Source organism: Marmota monax, unplaced genomic scaffold, assembly GCF_021218885.2.
Source record: "Marmota monax isolate L192 unplaced genomic scaffold, Marmota_monax_Labrador192_F-V1.1 WCK01_AAM20220418_F8-fsc00006, whole genome shotgun sequence".
NCBI classification, from domain to species: Eukaryota; Metazoa; Chordata; class Mammalia; order Rodentia; family Sciuridae; genus Marmota; species Marmota monax.
In genome coordinates this window covers 5342895-5362760 of record NW_026693712.1, presented here as the reverse complement: position 1 = coordinate 5362760, position 19866 = coordinate 5342895, and the positions used below count along the sequence as shown (strand labels likewise).

General features: G+C 37.1%; 1 protein-coding gene and 1 pseudogene across 2 annotated transcripts in view; both read right to left on the bottom strand.

The window, feature by feature from the left end:
• Positions 1 to 2705, bottom strand: part of Ccdc192 (coiled-coil domain containing 192) — a 200760-nt gene extending 198055 nt beyond the window's left edge. Inside the window, exons 1-2 of one of the 2 annotated variants that reach the window (XM_046460444.2) lie at positions 2550 to 2705; positions 1019 to 1067 (exon numbers count right to left, since the gene is read on the bottom strand). In XM_046460444.2, coding sequence (XP_046316400.1) covers positions 1019 to 1066 — 48 coding nt within the window. In that variant the 5' untranslated portion in view covers position 1067; positions 2550 to 2705. The remainder of the gene's footprint in view (positions 1 to 1018; positions 1068 to 2549) is intronic. The other variant, XM_058584214.1, reaches the window with a different exon arrangement.
• Positions 2706 to 15579: 12874 nt separating this feature from the next.
• LOC124103399 (ferritin light chain-like) lies at positions 15580 to 16103 on the bottom strand (annotated as a pseudogene).
• Positions 16104 to 19866: the final 3763 nt, after the last annotated feature.

The window sequence follows — 19866 nt, the reverse complement described above, 5'->3', positions numbered from 1 at the left end:
TATGTCTAGGTACTTGACCAATCATTTTCACCTTCTAAATATCTTATTTGAGGTAGGTCATTTAAGTTGCATTATCCTTATTCTATAGATGAAAAATGAGGCTCGGAAAGTTTAAAGAATTTGGCCATTGTTACAGGCTCGCAGGTAGCAACTATGGGTCTTTTGAACTTTGGGTCTTTTGAGTATGACTCCAAGTCTTTTGAATCCTAGTTCTGTGACTTTTTTTTTAAAAAACCACATCCCCTCTACCCTAGAACTGAAAGGATTGTTCCAGAAATGTCCCTGGGTGGAGTCTTGAGGGTTCTCAATTGAATCAAGAAAGCCTAAGGAAAATATAGATAACCTGCTTTTTTTTTTAAAGGAAATTCTCAAACATATAAAAGTAGAATGAACCTCTGTGTACCTGTCACCCAGGGGGCTTCTTAACAATCTCCTCAATGTCAACAAAGTCAGGGGAGGGACACGGTGATGCTTAGGTAGGAAGGATCCAGCTTTCCCAGGGAGGGAATCACAGAGCTCATGGAGGAAAAGAAGAAAGGCTTCAAGGGTCAAAGCTGGGCTTGCTGTCAGCTGGCTCGAAAGACAAAGAAACCGGATATTTCTGGAAGAGTCTGTGCTAGCTAAACCAAAGAATGATGTGCAGGATCTATATTATGCCTGCATTCCAGGATGACCTAATACATAAACAAATACTTCAAAATATCCCAGGATGCCTATAATGTCATAGGGCCACAGAGAGCAGTGTGGCATTTATTTCATGTTAAAATGAGAAGAAAGGCCACAGCACATCCACCTAACTTTCCTAGGGCCCCAAGGGCATCCCTGAGCTGCTACTCTTCCCCATTTTACTTGTCTTCTACTTGGGAAAGAACATTCCATGTTTTATGTAAAAAAAAAATATTTACTAGTAAAATGTGAACTATAGCCACAAAACCTCACTAGTAATCAAATTATACTTTCATTAGCCATACGGCCTTTTTATTTAAGAAAACATAACCATACAAAAATTATTTCTTACCGTTAATTTTTTTGATTGTGTCTCTGACAATGAACTTCCAGATATCATGCTGAAATAAAGAATTTAGAATTACAAAATTATATTTCAGGCAGACACACACACACACACACACACACACACCTCACACCTAATAGATCTTTAAACTCTAACACGTGAGATAAAATTTTAAAGTGTTTCCTCCAAATGTCAATTTCTGGACATTTCAAGAGGAAATAAAAATAATGGAATGTAAACTTTACTTGCAGAAGATAAAATAGCCTTTAAAGGCTCTCTTGAGAATAAGCAGTCTGAACAGAACAATCTGTTCTGAAAACCTGCAGAATCTCTTATTTCAACTTAAAAAAAAAAGTGGAGGGAGAAAAGCTTATCCTTCTATCAAACAGCATATTTAGGGAGTTCTTTTTCTCTCTGTCTCTATCTCTCTCCTTCTCTCTCCCTCTCCTTTCTTTTCCATCTCATCCTCCTGAATTATTTGCATACGAACGTAATATTTATTGAAACTTGAATTCTCTTGCTCCTTTAGTTTCTCTTGATTACTCTGATCCCCTTCTGACAAAACCACATTTTCACGAGTTCCAAATCCTTTCCTTCTGTGTTTTTGCTAAAGCCACCCAATCAGATGCTCACTTGTACCACTCCACAGAAACTGCACTTAGCAAATTCACCAAAGAGCTCTTCTGCTCTACCATATCCACTGGACTTTTGTCACAATTCAATTTACTTAACAGCTTTTGAGAGGATTCATCTGTCCTCTTTGAAATACTGTTTTCACTTGTCTTCCAGAGCATCCTGAGGTCCTAGGAATACTTTCTTCACATCTATCCAGCTCAATTATTCCTACTTCCTTCCTTTCTCTGCTCGGAAATCACCTTTGTGGGACCTACCATATGCATCATATTTAAAATCGAACCCTTTACCTCATCATCTTACTTGATTTTTCTCTGCCTGTTACTGATTTCTAACATACTACTACAGAGGTTGCTTATTTGTTGTACTTATTGTGTCTCCTCCCAACTGAAAAGGTAAACCTCCTTGAACACAGTGTATTTTTTCCTCTGATTTTTATCATTGTATCCTTAGCATCTTGAAGAAGGATGGGATGGCCAATAAATATTTGTTAAATCATTTAATAAAGCTCATAGATTTTAGTAAATTACACTCTGTTGTTACCAACCAATAAGCCTTTAACATTCCTAGGTATTTCTATACCACAGTTTCTCTAATCAATATATTGCTCTATTTCCATATTTCTGTGCATATGTCTCTCTTTACCCACTTTTTAATACATTTAGAGCCACTGACAATATTCACAAGATAATCAATGGCTACTGAGCAAAATTAATTAATTTCTCACTTAGTGAAAGGAAACACTTGTTTCTGAGAGACATAATAGCTTTTCTTACATCATATCAAAATCAGCTTTGACAGTACCTCTCTGTCACAAAATGGAAAACAATTTTTGGGTCATCACAATTGCTTTGAATATAAACAAACAGCTTTGAAAAACCTTAATAAACCAGGCCCCCCTTACCTTTGAACTAATTTTGTCTTCTATCAGTGCACCTCACAAAACTGACATTTCCACCAAGCTGTGCTAACTCATGGTTCCAGAGTACATGTTTGTCCTTTTCTGAAGTCATTTCCTCTGAATAGAATGTGCATGCCCTCTTCTCTGCTTGTTGAAATCTTCCCATTTTTTCCACATCATATCTCAATGCTCCCTCTTCCTGCAGCTTCTTTGACCCTGCTGGTCAGAAGTGCTACTTGCCTCTGTATTGCACAAATTTTTTTTGGACATCTTCTCTTCTTGCCCTTTTTAATGTTTTGTGATATACATAATAATAATTTGTCTACCATGTTTTTGCATTTCTCAGTGACTCTCTTATACAGAATGAGGACTATGCTTTGTTTATTTTTTACCCATCCAATGACATTCCAAACAAGATATGAACATTCAGTCACTAAATGAAGCCAAACAAAACAAAACATTGTGAGTATAACACTCTTAGGTGCATTTCACCAAGGCCATAAGTGCACCCAGAAAGTGCTATTTGAAACTACCCTCTATTAATAATGCCTGAAACAAAACTACTGATTTAAAAACTAGGGAGCTTTGGCCTTCTGACAGCAATATTTAAAGGTCATGAGTCCCGGCCTCAGAGTAACCATAGTAACTCAGCATACACAGAGAAATCATGTTGAACAATAATTAAGAAAAGCTTCAGAAAGCCTATTAGCCCTGAGATAAAACAAATTAGAATTAGCCAATATATTTATGAAGCTTGCTTTTATTGCATCTTGTTTCTTACTTCCAGGTTCATGGAGAAAACTGGAAAAAGTTCGTTAAACCTCTATTGACAGGTACTAACAATATGACATAACAGCATGGTAGTTTTGTTGTCGTTGTTGTTATTTTCTTTCTTTCTCAGTGCTTTAAAAGATCGTAAAAATTTCCTTCCTTTTAGTGATATACTGTTATCTGATTTCTGACCTTTTAACTCCATACTTTCTGTGTCAATTTGGAGTAGTAGTCGCTAATGAGTCGATGTGAACAGATGATTTTATTAAGATGGGTTTGGACATACTGCTACTGAGCACCCAGTTCTTAACAGCAGATGTCCTGGGAAAATGCTTTTTTGTTCCCTAGGTTGATTGCATCTGGGCCTAACCCTCCCTTACTTAGACAATTTAGGAGCAAGTTCCCATTCAGTTTATGTAAACTGTGGAGAAGGTCTGTGTCAAGGGCATGAGAAGAGAAGAGGAAGCAGAAGGAGAAGGTCAGGCAAAGTTACACGAGATCAGTCTGTTCCTGCTCAGAAAGGAAGGAGCTAAATTGAACCCACCTAAGGATCAAGAGGGTAGCTTGGTGTTCCCCTGTCTTCGGCCTCAAAAGCCCAGCCTCCGCCTGCACACAAGCTCCATGTGCCAGGAGAACAAAGACACTAACGGTAATTGACAGTGAGAGTACTGTCCTGATTTCCCTTGACTACTGTGGTGACTACACACTGGGCTAGTCATTTTAAAGGGTCAGGGCTCCCCAAGCCCCCCATGTTTGGTAAAGTTACATTTGCCTCTCCAACTGTCTGCATATTCGCTTACATGTTTGAGGGAAATAAGAAGAAAATGAGTGTTTCTAAATTTCATTTGCTTTAACAAACAAAAACACCTTCTCCCTCCCAGAAACATCTTTTGAGGGTCATGGACTCTTTTACATATAGTAACCAACAAGTTTACATAAAATCGTTGGAAACTTATGAATTTCTCACATCATGCATGAACCACAGACCCAAGGTTAAAAGTGAGGCTCCCACATTGACATAAATAAAATATGTTTTAAAACGGAGCAAGCAGAAGCGTGTTTACATGTGAACACCCCACCCAGGATACTACCCTCCAGGAGACATCTCCTTCTACAGAGTAAGCATGGTTGTCTCTCATTGAAGGTTTGAATGAAAATTCTAAATAGAAGTTATTTCCACATTGGAAGGGGAAACAGATATAGAGCCAACATGCAAGTTTTCTAGTGATTGACTGTAAATCACTTATAGGGGTGAAGCATACTTTCATACTTGAGCCAGGGTTGGTTTGTGTTTTATTTGGGGAACTGGGAGAGAAAGAATGATTAGCATTTTTGGTATGTGTATGTCCTGGCAGGACAGTGTGTCAGTGACATTTCATTTCAGTAGTTTGGAAAGAAGATTGGCTCAGCATCTTTGCCCTTCCCACATGGGTAAAAGGGGTCGGGTGGGTGAGTATAATTTTCAGAAGTGCACATGAGGGGACATTTTATTCATTTAACAAATATTTATTGAGACCTATGGTGTGTGAGACCCTGCCCCATGATCTGGAAAGACAACAGCACTCAGGAAAAAAAATAATAATAATAATAAAAAAAACCAGTCACTCTCCAGGAAAGGAAAAAAGTCTGTTTGATATTTTCCCACAGACTTTAAAGGAAGGTTATGTTTGAAGTGAAGGCTGCTGTATCCACATAGTCAAATGATTTTTTTTGAGGCAGGAGGAGCAGAGAACTCACCTGTATGTCTCAAGGGATTCAGAGCCCAGGGCTACAGATGTCTTGCTGTAACATTCTCCCATCTCAAGCCAGGCCCACTGGGATACCCTATCCATGGGACAGACATCAACTATCCCCATCCCTTAGAGTTTTGGAATCCCTGCCACTGCTCTGCTGTCCCTTGTTGCTAGGCAACCACAATGGCCGTGGTAAGGACAGTTAATTTTCCAAAGCAAAAAATCAGTTACAAAGCCACAGTAAGGCCTTGAAACATCTCACAAATCAGATCCAGGCATGAGGACAGATGAAGAATCATCACACAGTCATCATTTCTGGAAAACCCACTCAAAGTGGAATAGAGACAGTGGGTTTGTGCTCAAACCAGGACATGTTTACATCCAGAACCAGTGCTAAGGAAACAGTCACACCACTGTCTGAAAGGAGTGCACACTCAGAAATGGGTTGGCGTGCAAGCAAGCAGTGGGTTCCCTACTGGCCTCTTATTGTGAAGACTTTTCCCGGGGAAGCTTAGACTCCAGATGAAAGACCTCACCCAGCCATCCTCCTATTCAAGCTTCTTTTCTAACAGGATTTACAGAGGTGATCCATTGTGCTGGTCAGATGGTATTCTGCTCATGGTCATCGTTCATCTGTAGCCACTACTCCTTCTTCCCTGTGGCTTGTTTTAGGTCATTTTCTCCTAGACAGTTGTTTTACCTCTCCCTGGAGGCCTTGGTGGCCCCCAGTAAGCCTGTGTCCACTCCGCTTCCTGCTTCTGGCAGGAAGTACCCATAGAAGCTTGCACGGTCTACAGATCAGCACCACTCCTGTGTCCTGAGTTCACCCAACTGACTCACACAGCCTTTATCAAAATAAATTGGGTGGGTATGACAGCAATGTCTAATCACAGAATTTTTTCCCTAGGATTGGAGCATATAGATCAAAGAACTACCACAGCAGTAGGAATTAATAACTGAAATGTCTCCATTAAAGAGTGTAATTAGCATTTGCTCCTTTAATATAACTGCAAGTCATGTAGCCTCTTGGTAAAACAACATGAGTAAATTTTACATGAGTAAAATTAAGAACATTTAGCAGTTGGTGTTCTGAATGAAAAAGCTGACACTTAACTGGGTAGGTGTGGGGAAAAAAAGATTGGGCTACTGGCGTTTCATCTAGATAGCAGCCTGTAGTGGATAAGAAAATCATCTCATCTCTCTATGTTTTAATCTTCTTCCTTTTTAAAATATATTTATTTATTTATATGTAATGCTGAGACTTGAATCCAGGGCCTCACATGTACGAGGCAAGCGTGCTACCCCTGAGCCACAACCGCAGCCCCTAGTCTTCTTATTTTTAAAAGAATTACTTGAACTGTTCCTTACATCCAGATTTAAAATTTGGTTCTGTTTCCTTAACCCATTTTATTAAAAATCCAGAGTGGGTTATACTTTCCTGCATTTTAGAGTAATGTTGGTCTAAAATATTTTATGAAAAGAAGGTCATCAGTGGCTGGTGAAAGGCACTGTAGGCACTGATTATTTATAATGATTATTAATCTTATCATACATCTCACTGATGAAAAAGAGAGGAAAAGAGATATAGCTGGTACAAACAGACTTTTAAAAGTCCTTGAAAAAAAAATGAACTGACTTTTCCATTCTCACTTCTTCATGAAGAAATACTGCATGGGAAGGTTTTCTGGAGATGGTTAAGAAATTATCAGGTTTATTGAAAATATATTGGTCTACAGGACTCTAGAACAAACAGGCTAACTAATGAATGAATGGTATTGCTATTTTATGATATTAAAGAAAAGTACTTATAAATGAAAATCATTTAAATAATCTTATTTTTAAAAGTTAAGCTGAAATTTAAGAAAACTATTCTTAAAATAGTCTAAAGGGAAAAAAAAGATTTATAACAGAACTTCAAGGGATATATGTCAATCATTGGAACTGCCATCATTGATATTATTTGAAACTGGAAAAACACTGAAAGTTTACGGTGGCTCTTATAAACGAGTAAAAAATCTTACTTTGTAGCCTGTCAAATATGTAGGTTTTCTTAGGCTCAGAAATCACATATGTACAGCCGTGTGTTCTTCTATAATTCCAGCAACTCAGGAGGCTGAGGCAGGAGGATCACAAGTTTGAGGCCAGCTTCAGCAACTTAGTGAGACCCTGTCTCAAAATAAAAAAAAATAAATAAAAAGGACTGGGTATGTGACTCAGTGGTTAAGTGCCCCTGGGTTCAATCCACCATAAATAATAATAATAATAGTAATAATAATAATACAAGGAATAACATGTACATGTAACAAGGAGGGGCTTATGAGTTTAAGGAGTATGCATGTTTTGTATGCTCTACTGCTAATGTTTATCAGAACGTCTTTTCAAACTCAGATAAGTCAATATTAATAGGATCATAAAGAATAATAGGAGAAAAACAACGTAGGAATGAGAAAAGAGCAAAACAGAACGGAATGAATTTTCCATGAAGTGGTGTCACCATCTGAAGCCATTGTACATGAGGAGAGGAGAGAAAGCTGCAGTGGAGGTTTCTGGAGTCTCTGCTTGATTCATCTGTCCACTCATCTTCTATTTTGTTTATTTGTTATTTTATTCTACCAACACAAAGTGAAATACCAGTTTGTGCTGGTCATAGTAGTAGCACAAAAATACCACTACTGTCCCAACCCCCATGGAGCTGTTCTACCAAGGTTATCATTCTAAAAGCCATAATGGTCCTGTTGGAAAAATAAATAAATGAAGCAGGTCTTGGATTTACAAAAGGCTCTTCTAACTTAGCAGATTCTAAGCATTGAAAAATAAAAAAAATAAAGCAAACAGAGAACAGGGCTGCTGGCCTACAGCTGTTCACTACACTCCCATTGTGATGAATGCAAGGCAACCGTTCCCATGTCTGAGAGTCTGGGGAAGTATATTTGTGTGGGGGGAAGACAAGAGGCGAGGGGAAAGATGATAGGGAATCCAGAGTAACCAACGTGGCACAGACAAGCACAGTGGGGTCCATGAAGCACAATCACCAAAACATCTTCCAACTGATTGCAAATGCTGCCCTTCTGCATCCCTTAAGAATGTTCTGGCCCCTTGTCATTATCTTTTTGTTTCTTCCCTGTGTTGCTAACTGCTGGACACAGTGGGTCTAATTATCTCCAGGCTTCCAGCCTGTTTTAATGGAGAGGGATGTGATTTAGTCAGCTTTTTCACTGCTGTGACTAAAGGATCTGACCAGAAGAGTTTTAGGGGAGGAAAAGCTTATTTGAGGGCTCACAGTTTCAGAGGTCTTAGTCCATAGAAGTCCAGCTCTATTCCCTTGGGGCTTGAGGTGAGGCAGGACATCATGGCAGAAGAGTGTGACAGAGGGAAGCAGCTCACATAGTGATCAGAAAACAGAGATAGATACACTTGCCAGATACAAATATATACCACAAAGCCACACACCCAATTCCTACCTCCTCCAGCCACACCCTACCACTTCAATTACCCTTCAGTTAATCCCTATTAATTCACTGATTGGGTTAAGATTCTCACAACTGAATCATTTCTCCTCTGAACCTTCTTGCATTGTCTCATATGTGAGCTTTTGGGGGACACCTTACATCCAAACCATAATGGGATGCTTATCTATGTGAGCAGAGAGACTTATCAACCCTTGGTCCTAAAGCCTTTGTTGGGATGAAACTAAATGAGAAGGAATGCAAACTCTTCATTTATGGCTTGTTTATGTCAAGAAATGAACATTTCTTCTCCATCCTTACTGTCCTTTCTTGCAATGAACATTTGTCAGTGGGGATCCCTAGCAGTATTTGATTTCCCTGTTTGGAAGTCTTCTCTCCCTTCTATGTAGCTTTGGAGGGACAGTAAATTTAGGTACCTAACTCTATTACATAACCTAAGGGGGAAAAGAGCCTGTCAAGATAAAGGACTAAATGGCATCAGAACTTGGTTGTTCAGCAAACTGGATCTTGGGACATTGAATCTCAATCCATGGAAACAGCTGAAGTTCTAGGCATCCCTGTGTTTTTTATCCCACAAATACTGAGGTCCTGCAATGTGATGGGAACTTTTCTGGATGTTAGAGTCACAGAGACAAGCAAGACAAAGCTGCTGCTCTCATGAGTCCCATACTTCAGTTGGAAGACAAACAAATACAGAGGGTCATTAAATACAGGAACAAGCACTGTACAAAAATAAAACAACATAATGAGACTAGGGCCAGTAGGTGACAGTGCTGGAGCATGAAGGATGGGAAGGATCCAGCCGTGGGACACTTGTAGCCAATGACTCAGTCCCATCATTATAAAAACCATGCCATCTGAAAGACAGACAAAGCTCCCTTGACCATGTGTCTTCCTGGGCTCCCCTAACAGAAATTTTTTCAAAAGAATGGCTTCTTTTTTTCCCATTTTTTTTCTTCAGTCTCCTCCAATCAAATGTTCATAGACTCCACTGGAATATAGATATTATTATCTATAGGCCTTTATTCGGATTGCCAACAGCCTCTGTCTCATCACTTCCTTTGAACAGCTGCTTTCCCACCCAACTTTTCCTATTTCAGTTCCTGCTTCTTAGTCTCCAGAGTAGTTCTGGTTTGGGCACATTCCTAACCCTAACTTAGCTTTCTGATGATTCCATATGCTGCCAACTAGTTCCCTTTTTTCTCCTTAGCTACAATTGTTTGTGATTGATTTCAATCAATAAGAGTCTTAAAAAAAGCACACTTAAGTATTAAATATTATTGTTGATCTTCATCCAGGTAAACAATTTTCAATTCATAGCAAAATCTTCATTCATTCTTCTGTTTACATTGATTGTTTTTCTTTAAATATGACTACTGTATTGGTGAGTACATATTTATGATTGATTAACATAGTTTTCACTTCTTGAGAATGGATCACACATTTGTTTGGGAACACTTACGATTATCTCACAGTACAAGATATTACGTATAAGCACAATTTAAATTGAGAACAATCTTTGACAAAACTATGAAGTTGATAAACAATAATTAATGAATGGTTAATACATAATTTGTTTTTAGAATATAATAATTATGTTACAGGACTTTGTGATCATTTATTTTATTCATAAAACTGCTAATCACCCTGAGGTTGTAGTTTAGGAATTATTTTGAAATGTTTATGTCTATTGACATATTTATTTATTTCACTCTGAAAGGACATCCTTGTTAATTTCTCTCTCTCCAAAAATGCTGAATCTTCATCTCGCTTTGATAGAAGCAACAAGACAAAGCATCTTGATCCAGCTCCAAAAGTCACTGAAGTCTTCCTTTATATATCAATGTAGTTCCTTTCATAGGTTACTCCTTTATTTATATCTTCATCCTTTTATTCACATTTCATTAATTCTTACTGTCTGCTAGAAACTCTACTAAGCATTAGATATATGTGTGCATGTGTGTGGTGCTTGCACAAGAAAGGTTTCTACAACCCTTCCTGAAACACATTGAACAAAGAGAGATACTTGAAGATTCAGAGTTGGAAAAAAAAAGAGAGATCAGGAATGTGATAAAGGTACATGTTTTATTTCTCTTACATAAGTGCTAACAGCAGGCCACTAAGTAGCAGGGAAAGGGTTCTCAACACTGAACACCAGAGTCTGAACATGAACCACAAGTCATGTCTTTGACCTGGAGAGGTCACATGTCTGTTATTATCCTCCTCCAAGATAACAACACTTCAGGACTCAATGTGCAGTGAGTTAAAAGGAAATGACAATAGAAAGACAATCAACACCATCTGAAGAACTTGATAGTTGGACTGTTTCACTATTCTAAAAGTATAAATCATCAAAAGTTAACTGTGAACTTAACCCTATATGTGTTAGTTTTTCATTGATGTGACCAAACAGGAACAACTTAGAGAAGGAAAAGTTTATTTTGGCTCATGATTTCAGAGGTTCTGTCCATGGTTGGCCAACTGCATCACTCTAGGTCCAAAGTGTGACAGAATATCATGGCTGAAGGGAATGGTGGAGGAAAGCTGCTGAGCTTATGGCAGCTGAGTCCTTCTGGGACGTGCTCCCAGTGATCCACCTCTTCTAACCTGATTTACCTGCATTCAGTTACCACTCAGTCCATTCAAAATAGGAAAGACTGATCAGGTCATAGCTCTCATACATAATCTAATCATTTCATCTCTGAGTATTCCTGCATTAAACAGAGGAGCATTAGGCAGACATCTCATATCCAAACCATAACACCATGCAATGTGAAGAAACAATTCCTCTACGAACCTGCTCATTTCAGCACCTGGCAGTGTTTGCCTCATAAACATATGGAAAGTATTTAAAAATAATACCATCTTAAACAACTTTAAAACTGTTGAGAAATGTTGTCTTTGTAGTTTTAATTTGGAGGAGGAAATGAATTAGTAACTGCAATTTATTGGAAAGAAAGGAAATTTGATTTTGGAGAATTTAATGTGAAACAGGTTAAAAGACAAAAAATTTTCAAAACAAATTAAAAAAAAATTAAAAGCTGCCTCCAAAAAGGCAGCTTCATCAGAGTTGTTAGTGTTAATTAAGAACATCCAACCTACATCACATGGAGAAGTAATACTCACTACCTACCTGACACATCTCAACCTGTGAATCATTGCTTGTCCTTAGAAGGTGTTGATGATTATTTCATTTTGCATGAGAAGGTTTGTGAGATGCTTGCTTAATCCAAAAGCAACTGTGTTAGATTTAAGTCCCAGAAAGCAGTAAGACAGAACTACCCACTTATTTTCTATGTATCATGCTTGGCATTTATCATATACAAAGAAATAGTCTGGTCATCCTGATTCACATTAGCAAAAGAAGTCAGATGAACAGCAATCCCAAGATTGAGAAGAAATTATAGGCAAAGGAGGAAAAACATGTCAAGAGAATGAAAGAGAAAATGCATGATAAAATACCCTAACAAATATTGTTATGAATTTTTAATCACAATTAATATACCATGATTTGTTTTCTAGATGTTTTGGTAAAAACACAATAGCATTAGAATTTCACTTTTAAATTTTAGTTGCTAAATCATTTTTGGTGAACTATACTACTAATATAAAGATTACAAATTTTAAACTGTACAGATATAGTGGTAATATTGCCAGGTCTCCTTCAGAAGCTATTATCTATATGATAAAAGTGTCATATGAATTATTATAAGGAATTACAATTTGCAATTTGTAGGATGACTGTGCCCAGCCTTCCAGGAACCATTTTCCAATCTTCACTGCTGGATAGACAATAGACAAATATTTAGCAATAAAATATACTCCTTGTAATAAGAAAAATATTGACAATAGTAACGGACAACTTTATCAAGAGCAAAGCATTCTCTATTGAAAAACATCAGCTGTCCCTTTAATCAAGAGAGTTCACTAAAAGGCAGGCTTTCTGAGGCTATTCCAAGAACAAACACATCCTCATGATGGAATGGCTCCTAAAATAAGCTGTCATGTTTCGCTTCTTTCTGTGGGTATATTGAATTTCCTGAATGATCCTGCTGTCCCTTTACATGTGGCAGATGCACCAGATCAGCAACCAAACAAAACTGCCAGCAAAGGTTGTTTCTCCTTACCACTCTGTGAACAGCTTTCTTTTGCCTTTTGATTTACCTAGTGACACTGAAAGCAGCAGCAGACATAAATCTCACATTGAGGTGTCATGGATAATGGATTATTAAAATCTCATAGATCAAGAAAAAAAATGCAAACAATCAGGTTCCATTAGTTGAATTTTGGAGACTCAAAAGAGATAAAAAAAAATTGGAAGTAAGACAGTGGCTTGGTTTCTTCTACGTTGGCAGCTTCTCCTTGAAGCAAGTTATTTTCCTGTTTAGTTTACACTTTAGAAATTAAATTTCAAAGTTGTCTAAACTGAACTACATTTCCCAAGACTTTTCAAATCTTTTGAAATTGAGTTTTAAGCATATATTCAGAAGGTTTCATGATTTATTTTTATTAGCAGAAATATCAGCTTTTGCAGACAGGGAAGTCTTTAGTGTATTAACCATTTGTTATTTTTAAATACATCTACTACAATTCATTAACTTTAATACAATATTGAGTACAGAACTAAGTGTTTAATAGTAAACTTACCACTTTACTGCTTCATTTTAAGATTCAAATGTCCTTATATTTTTTATTAGATCTTGATATGCTGATAAAATAATTTATAGAAATTTCTAGAAAAGCTTATTGAAAATATAGAGGTTAAAAAAAGAAGTGTTCCAGAAAAAAAAATCCTCATGTATACTTGTTCTTTGGTTCAGGAAAAGTACATGAGAAAATTAATCAGACTGAGTAATTTGATATTACCACTTTGACACTAATATTAATGGTATTTCAGTACCATTAATAATATATTTAGTCACTGGAAACAAAACCGCTAGGTTCAGCATAGTTAATAAGCCTTGATTAAAAATAATTTTACTAGCAAACATTGTGGCATATGCATACATTTCAGATGGCATTTAACACACAATTCTATATAAGATACTTCATTAAAAGTCATTATGTAAAAGTCATCATTTTGTCAGGAAAACACCTGTTTTACAAAAATAAAATGTGTGAGAAAAAAGATGCTGTGAAATAAGAAATATCTGTGAGTATATTGAGTGTGAGGATGAAAGGACTCAGAACCTTAGGAATATCATATAATACTTCATCTGCATTTTTATGCATAATTTAAGAGTACATGGAAGCCAGCAGTCTGAGCAGAGCTATCATTTATTGAGCTCTAACGTGGCTCAGGACTTAGTGTTCTATTTATTTCATTTAACTCTTACAACTCTGGTGACAATTGTTGTGATGATAGCCCCCTTCTATGAAGAACTTACAGAAATTAAATAATTTCCTCCAAGATCACAAAGCTAGTAATTAGAGGCACTGAGGTTCAAATCCATGAACTTTTAAAACTAAAATCCGTCTCCTTACGACTCTATCTATTTCCTATATCACACCCCCATTCAAAATGGCATCTTGGCTATTACAGATCATAATGTGGAGTACTCAAGTTCTTCCACTGAATGTCTTACCAGAAGCCTGATAATCACAACATATTCTTGTAGAAACTGGAGAAGCAGCTATGATGCTGCTTCTATGAAATAAATAGAACATCTATTAGTTGTATCACCTCAAACTTCACTTTTATTTATTTGTTTATTTTGCATTCACTTTCTACTGGATATAAAAGTCATGGCAACTGAATTTGATAGTAACAATTAAGGCTTGGTTTCTCTTAAAACTCACGTTATTAAAAAAGAGTTGTCGTTTATATATCAATATTGGCTAGATGTGTGTGTGTAGAGGGTACAATTAAATAAAATGTATTTTTAAAAAATATCACTCTATTTTATTTCTTTTGATTTTTAAAATTTACATAACAATCCTCAGAATCTCTAAAATTTTTTTCTTGTCAATTGAAAAACACTCTCCAGGGGCTCACTCTACAGGTACACCTTGGATATACGCTAAAGAAATGGAATGAAGATTCAAAGCCTTCATGCAGCTTATCAGTAGCAGAGTTACATTGCTGTCACACATATGTGTTTGGACAAGTATGTCATGCTGCTTCTCTTGGAATGTTCTGGGATTTACACACACATGAAGCAATAAAAATCACAAGTGTGATGTGTGGAACAACATATTTCACACACTCTCTCAGTGAATTTCAAAACAACCTGGTGAGATTGTTACTAATGAGGAAACTGAGATTTAAAGAGATTTAATGCCTTTCTCATATAGGTGGCAGTTCCGGGTGGAATCCAGGTGTTCTGATTCCAAATGATGCCTCTGTCCTAATCATACTGCACAGTGTATCTGTTTATTCTGCAGGACCCCCAAATGGAGGAGGTAGAGGTGAAACCCACAGTTATCTGTCCTTAGGTATCAATCACTTTTCAGGGGAAATCCTGGAAGGCAGTTCTCTCAGGTTAACCACTCTACCCATGTGATTAGAGTGTGTGCTCTACCTACATGCTCTCTGAATAAAGACTGGAGCCATCTAATAGGTTAGGCTCCACAGCTTACTAGGATGTGGATTCTGTTAGGTTGCACTGGAGACAGTTTTCCCTTGGTACTCTTAGAAGTAGACTAAGCTCTGGGTTAGTCTGAAAGTAGATCAATTCTCTCATCTCCTTTCTGAGAGGCATCATATCTTTAAATCCACTGGACATGTTCTTGGCACAGAGTTTTGGACTTCTCTTAACTAGTCCAAATATGATGGCAAAGTGTGTAATAGGAAGAGGAATCACAACTTGGGCACAAGAAGAAACAACTACTCTTGTTTAGAACAGCACCCATAGTCATCACTCAAACAGGCTTGACCAGAGTGCAGGTTTTGTTTGTTTGCTGCTGGAAAAAAAGCTTTATTTTCATTTGGTTCAAGGCTTGAGAGGGTATCCACAGTGGAGGGTCTCCAGCCTAGGGGTTGGAGGGAGAGGCTCAGGCCAAAGCCCCGATGCCAGGAGATGCAAAGGAGCCTCATCAAAGGCCACTGTGCTCCAGGGCCTCCTAGTCATGCTTGAGGGTGAGTCTTTCAAAGAGATACTCACTTGCCTAAGCCAACCTGGGGCCTGCCAGATGGTGGAGGTTAATCAAGTGGTCCTCCATCTTCTTGATGAGCTTTACCTCCTCAACAAGAAAGTGGTTCTCCAGAAAGTCAGAGATGTGGGTCTGTGCAGGTAGAACCCAAGACATGAAAATCCAAAATGCCTTCCTTCATTCTTCAGAGCCAATGCAGTTTCCATGGTGTCCAGGGTGTCACCCCACTCATCTTGAGAAGGTTTCTGCATGTCCTGGAAGAAGGCACAGCTGCTGTTCTGGTTTTGTACCTTCAGGAGAAGCTCCAAGGCTTTGTGCTTCACCTCTGCCAACTTTCAGAAGAAGTGGCCTACATCCTCCAGAGCTACATCATCATGGTCAAAATAGTAGCCCAGAGAAAGGTAGGTGTAAGAGTGGCACAGATGCAAACGGACCAGGTGGTTGATGGCAGCCTCCACCTCGATGGAATAATTGTGATGAATCTGGGAAGTCATGGTTTAAGACTATCATTAAAGAGCTCACCAAAAAAAAAGGGGAGTTGACTGGTCCTGGAAGCAGGAGATGGATGAGAAGATAGTTCAGGAGATTGCAAATGGAGCTCAGATGGGGAGACTGTTGAAAGCTGGAGGAAAAGGGAGTCCCTGGGTCTGTTTGGTCCAAACAATGTTAAAGCAAGAGACAGATCTGTGGGACCTCTAGGCACAGTGGTGGTCCAGAGTACAGTTTTGAATGAGATGATCCATTTCCTCTTCTCCACCCATCTAACTCCTGGGCGTTTCTCTAAACGACTTCTATCTTCAGTTCTCATTTTCAACTTCCTGGATGGTCACCCTACTTTATATGAGAAGAAAATACTTAGTAGGTAAATCCGTGAATCTATCTTGCTCACCACTGAATTCATCATTTTGTGAAAACATGGTATGAATAAAATCCCGATAAGGTTTTATTAAATTTTCCTCTAATTCCCAGAATAATATTCATCTAAATGAGTAGAAGAAAATAATGTTACCCTCCCCTTCCTAAGGAATCAATTTTTAAACTTAAGAGACATTTTTTTGATTAATATGTGTTAATTGTAATGGAGTTCTGGGGCAATATTTCAAAACATGAACACAGCAGGCACTGATTAAATCCAATCTCTCTTTATCCACCTTCCTCCTTTCCCAACCTCTAATAATCACTATTCTGCATTCAGGTTATCTTTCAAAAAAAAAAAAAAAAAAACTTCTGCGCATGAAATAGAACATCTGGGTACATATGTTTCTGTATGTGGCTTGTTTCTCTTAAAGTAATGTGCTCCATTTCCATCCATTTTGCTGCAAATGGCAGGATTTTATTCTCCTTTATACAATAACATTCCATTTTGTATATGTACTTCACTTTTCTCTTGAGGAGATATTTAATGTGTGGGAGGTAGAGTCCAGTAGTGAAGGAGGGGTAGGGAATGTGGGCTTCCTCTCTCCTCCCTGAATCACAATTTCTAGATCCTGGAATTCATAAACAGAGGACTGAATCAGACATTGATTGATGAATTCCTTATGTTAATACTTGGCTTAAATCCTTACTTCCACACACATTAACACAGAAATCCTGAGACAAATATTGTCATTCCTGAGGAAGAAACAGAGTTGTCCTCAAATCCTCTCAGGAAGAATGGGGTGCCCTTATGCAATACCCAGTCCTCTTCAAGAAACGTACCCCAGGGAATTATGCACAGCAGAATCAAGGAGTAAGACATTTACCTTTTATTTTTAACAGAACCAAGATGAATAAGAACAAACAGCAAGCAGATTCTCAAATCCATGTAAATGAGGACATGCAAATTTTTATAACATTTCCAATTTTTATTACTAAATCAGAAAAAAAGGAGAGTACTTAATAATCCTACTGTTCATTGGAGTGTAAAATATTGAGTGGGTAGCTAATAGATTCTTTAACAAAAACAAGGCACAGATATATCAAGCAATTGTAAAGAAAAACTCTTTTTTCACAGAGGATGCTAAGTAAATATCATATTTTTCATTCTTGTCCAAAAATCACCTGGCAAACTAAAAACTATCAGCTCATCACCAAGAGCTTCTACCACCTTTCTTCATCAAAGTTTAACAAATATGGGACCCAATTTCCTTTTTGATCACCACTGAAATTTCCAAATTGCCATACATGATAACTTGTTACATGCAATTTCAAAATACATACTTGATTCCTATACTGTAAGATATAAAATATGTTAAATTCACATTTTTATGCATTGGAAACTTTACATTGTAACTTTGGACATGGAATGTGCCACAGAGGAAGTCATTATGAGACATATGTACAAAGGAGTGGATCTGGCTATGGCTGTAATCAGGGTGTTAGTCAGGCCGAAGGTCTCACCTGAAGACCTGACTCATGTGATTGTTGATAGGAATCATTTCCTCATGGTTTGTTGGACTGCAGGTCTCAGGCTGTCTTCACTTCTTGCTAGGTGAGTCTCTCCAACATACATTTTGCTTCATCAAAGCATGCAAACTGAGAAGGCATAGAGAATCGGCTGAATAGGAGAAAGTCATGAGATTTTATAAACCAATTAATGAAGTAACATCCCATCCCCTTTCCCACACTCTATTGGCCATATGAAAAGGGGGGAGATTACAGACTTTGAAAACTATGGAACTAGTTTGAGTACTGTCTTAGAGGCTGCTTATCAGACTAATGCATTTGAAAAGGATTTAGAAAGTGATAAACATTTAAATGGCCAACGGTAAAAAATATACTTTGCAATAAAATAATAAAAAACAATGTCTAAGAACCATTTTAATAACCTTGCCTTAAAATATTCTTAAAATTCAAAAGATAACTAAAGAAGTATATTACTGTATAAAAAGAAATATAAGTTAAAACAAATATTATTTTTATGTGGAAGATTGGAAAATATTAAAATATTAAAAATTTAATTGATAACACCCCTTGATGGCAAGAGTAAACAGGTACTTTATAATCTACTTGTGGAATTAAACATCTTTGAGAGCAGTCTGACCATATTGATATTTGTATACCCTTTGACATAAGTAGTATTTTTAGGTGTTTATTTTACAGAAATAACTAATAAAAAGTTAAAGATTTATGTACCAGGACATTCAATGAAGCAATGTGTATGCTCCTAAAAAATAAAAATAGAAATGGTTAAATAGAAAATATGATAACTGCCGCAGTCCGGCTGCAGCAAAATAACCTGGGGGTGAGGAACAACTAGTGTACATTGATACAGCAGGAGTGGGAGCCGTTTATTGCAGGACAGGAGCAGTATTTATACATTCCACACAGCTTATCTAATTAGCATAAACTAGATACATCAGTCAACCAATAAGGAATCTCCACACTTAATGGCTCGCTTTTGTTACTTCTCAAACCACTCCCTCTGGCATTTTGCCAGGCACCATCCAGACTTGTTTACCAACTCTAACATTCCCCTGGCAAAATGCCAGGTGTTATTTTGACTTGTTTACAGACTCTAACAGATAACTATAAAACATAATATCTTATAGCTCTTAAAATGATTACTTATTTAATGATGTTTAATTATCATAAAATGTGTCTATGTTATTTTTTAAATAAAAAAGGAAAACTATAAAACCTATATGGTATTATTTATATAGGACTGCATGTGTATACTGTGTGTTGTTCAAGGCTGTGAGGGAAATACCTAAAATGTTACCTTTCTAAATATTAATACTGAGTATCTTTGAGTTGTGGGGTCATTGGATGATCTTTATTCTTTACTTTCTTTTGCATTTTCAATGTTTTACCTTGAGCATATTCACATTTTACAATATTAAAAATCCATAAAACTATTTCCAAAATAATCTTTAAAATGATTTCCTCCTACACTCATATTGGAATGTTTTAAGCTCTCATCATATCTGTTAATTGGAACAATATAACATTATAAAATCCTCTCACGCTAAATGTATTAGTTGCTTCTATCGATAAATGGAAAAGTTCCAAATTGGCAAATTATACTTACTTTGAAAAACAAAACAAACCCTCCAGATTTTCTAAACACACAAATATCATCAATCAAAAGGGAACTGGAAATTAACTGTCAGGTTTCTCCTTAGCCTGGCTTATTCTGGAAAAATAACTCACTGAGGAAAGAACACTGAAGATTTTGGTTATTTAAGTAAGAAGATAAATCTTTGGTTGTCATATATAATCGTTTGCACATTATTTTTTTTCATGCCTTCGTATTTGAGCCTCATCCACAAAGTGCCA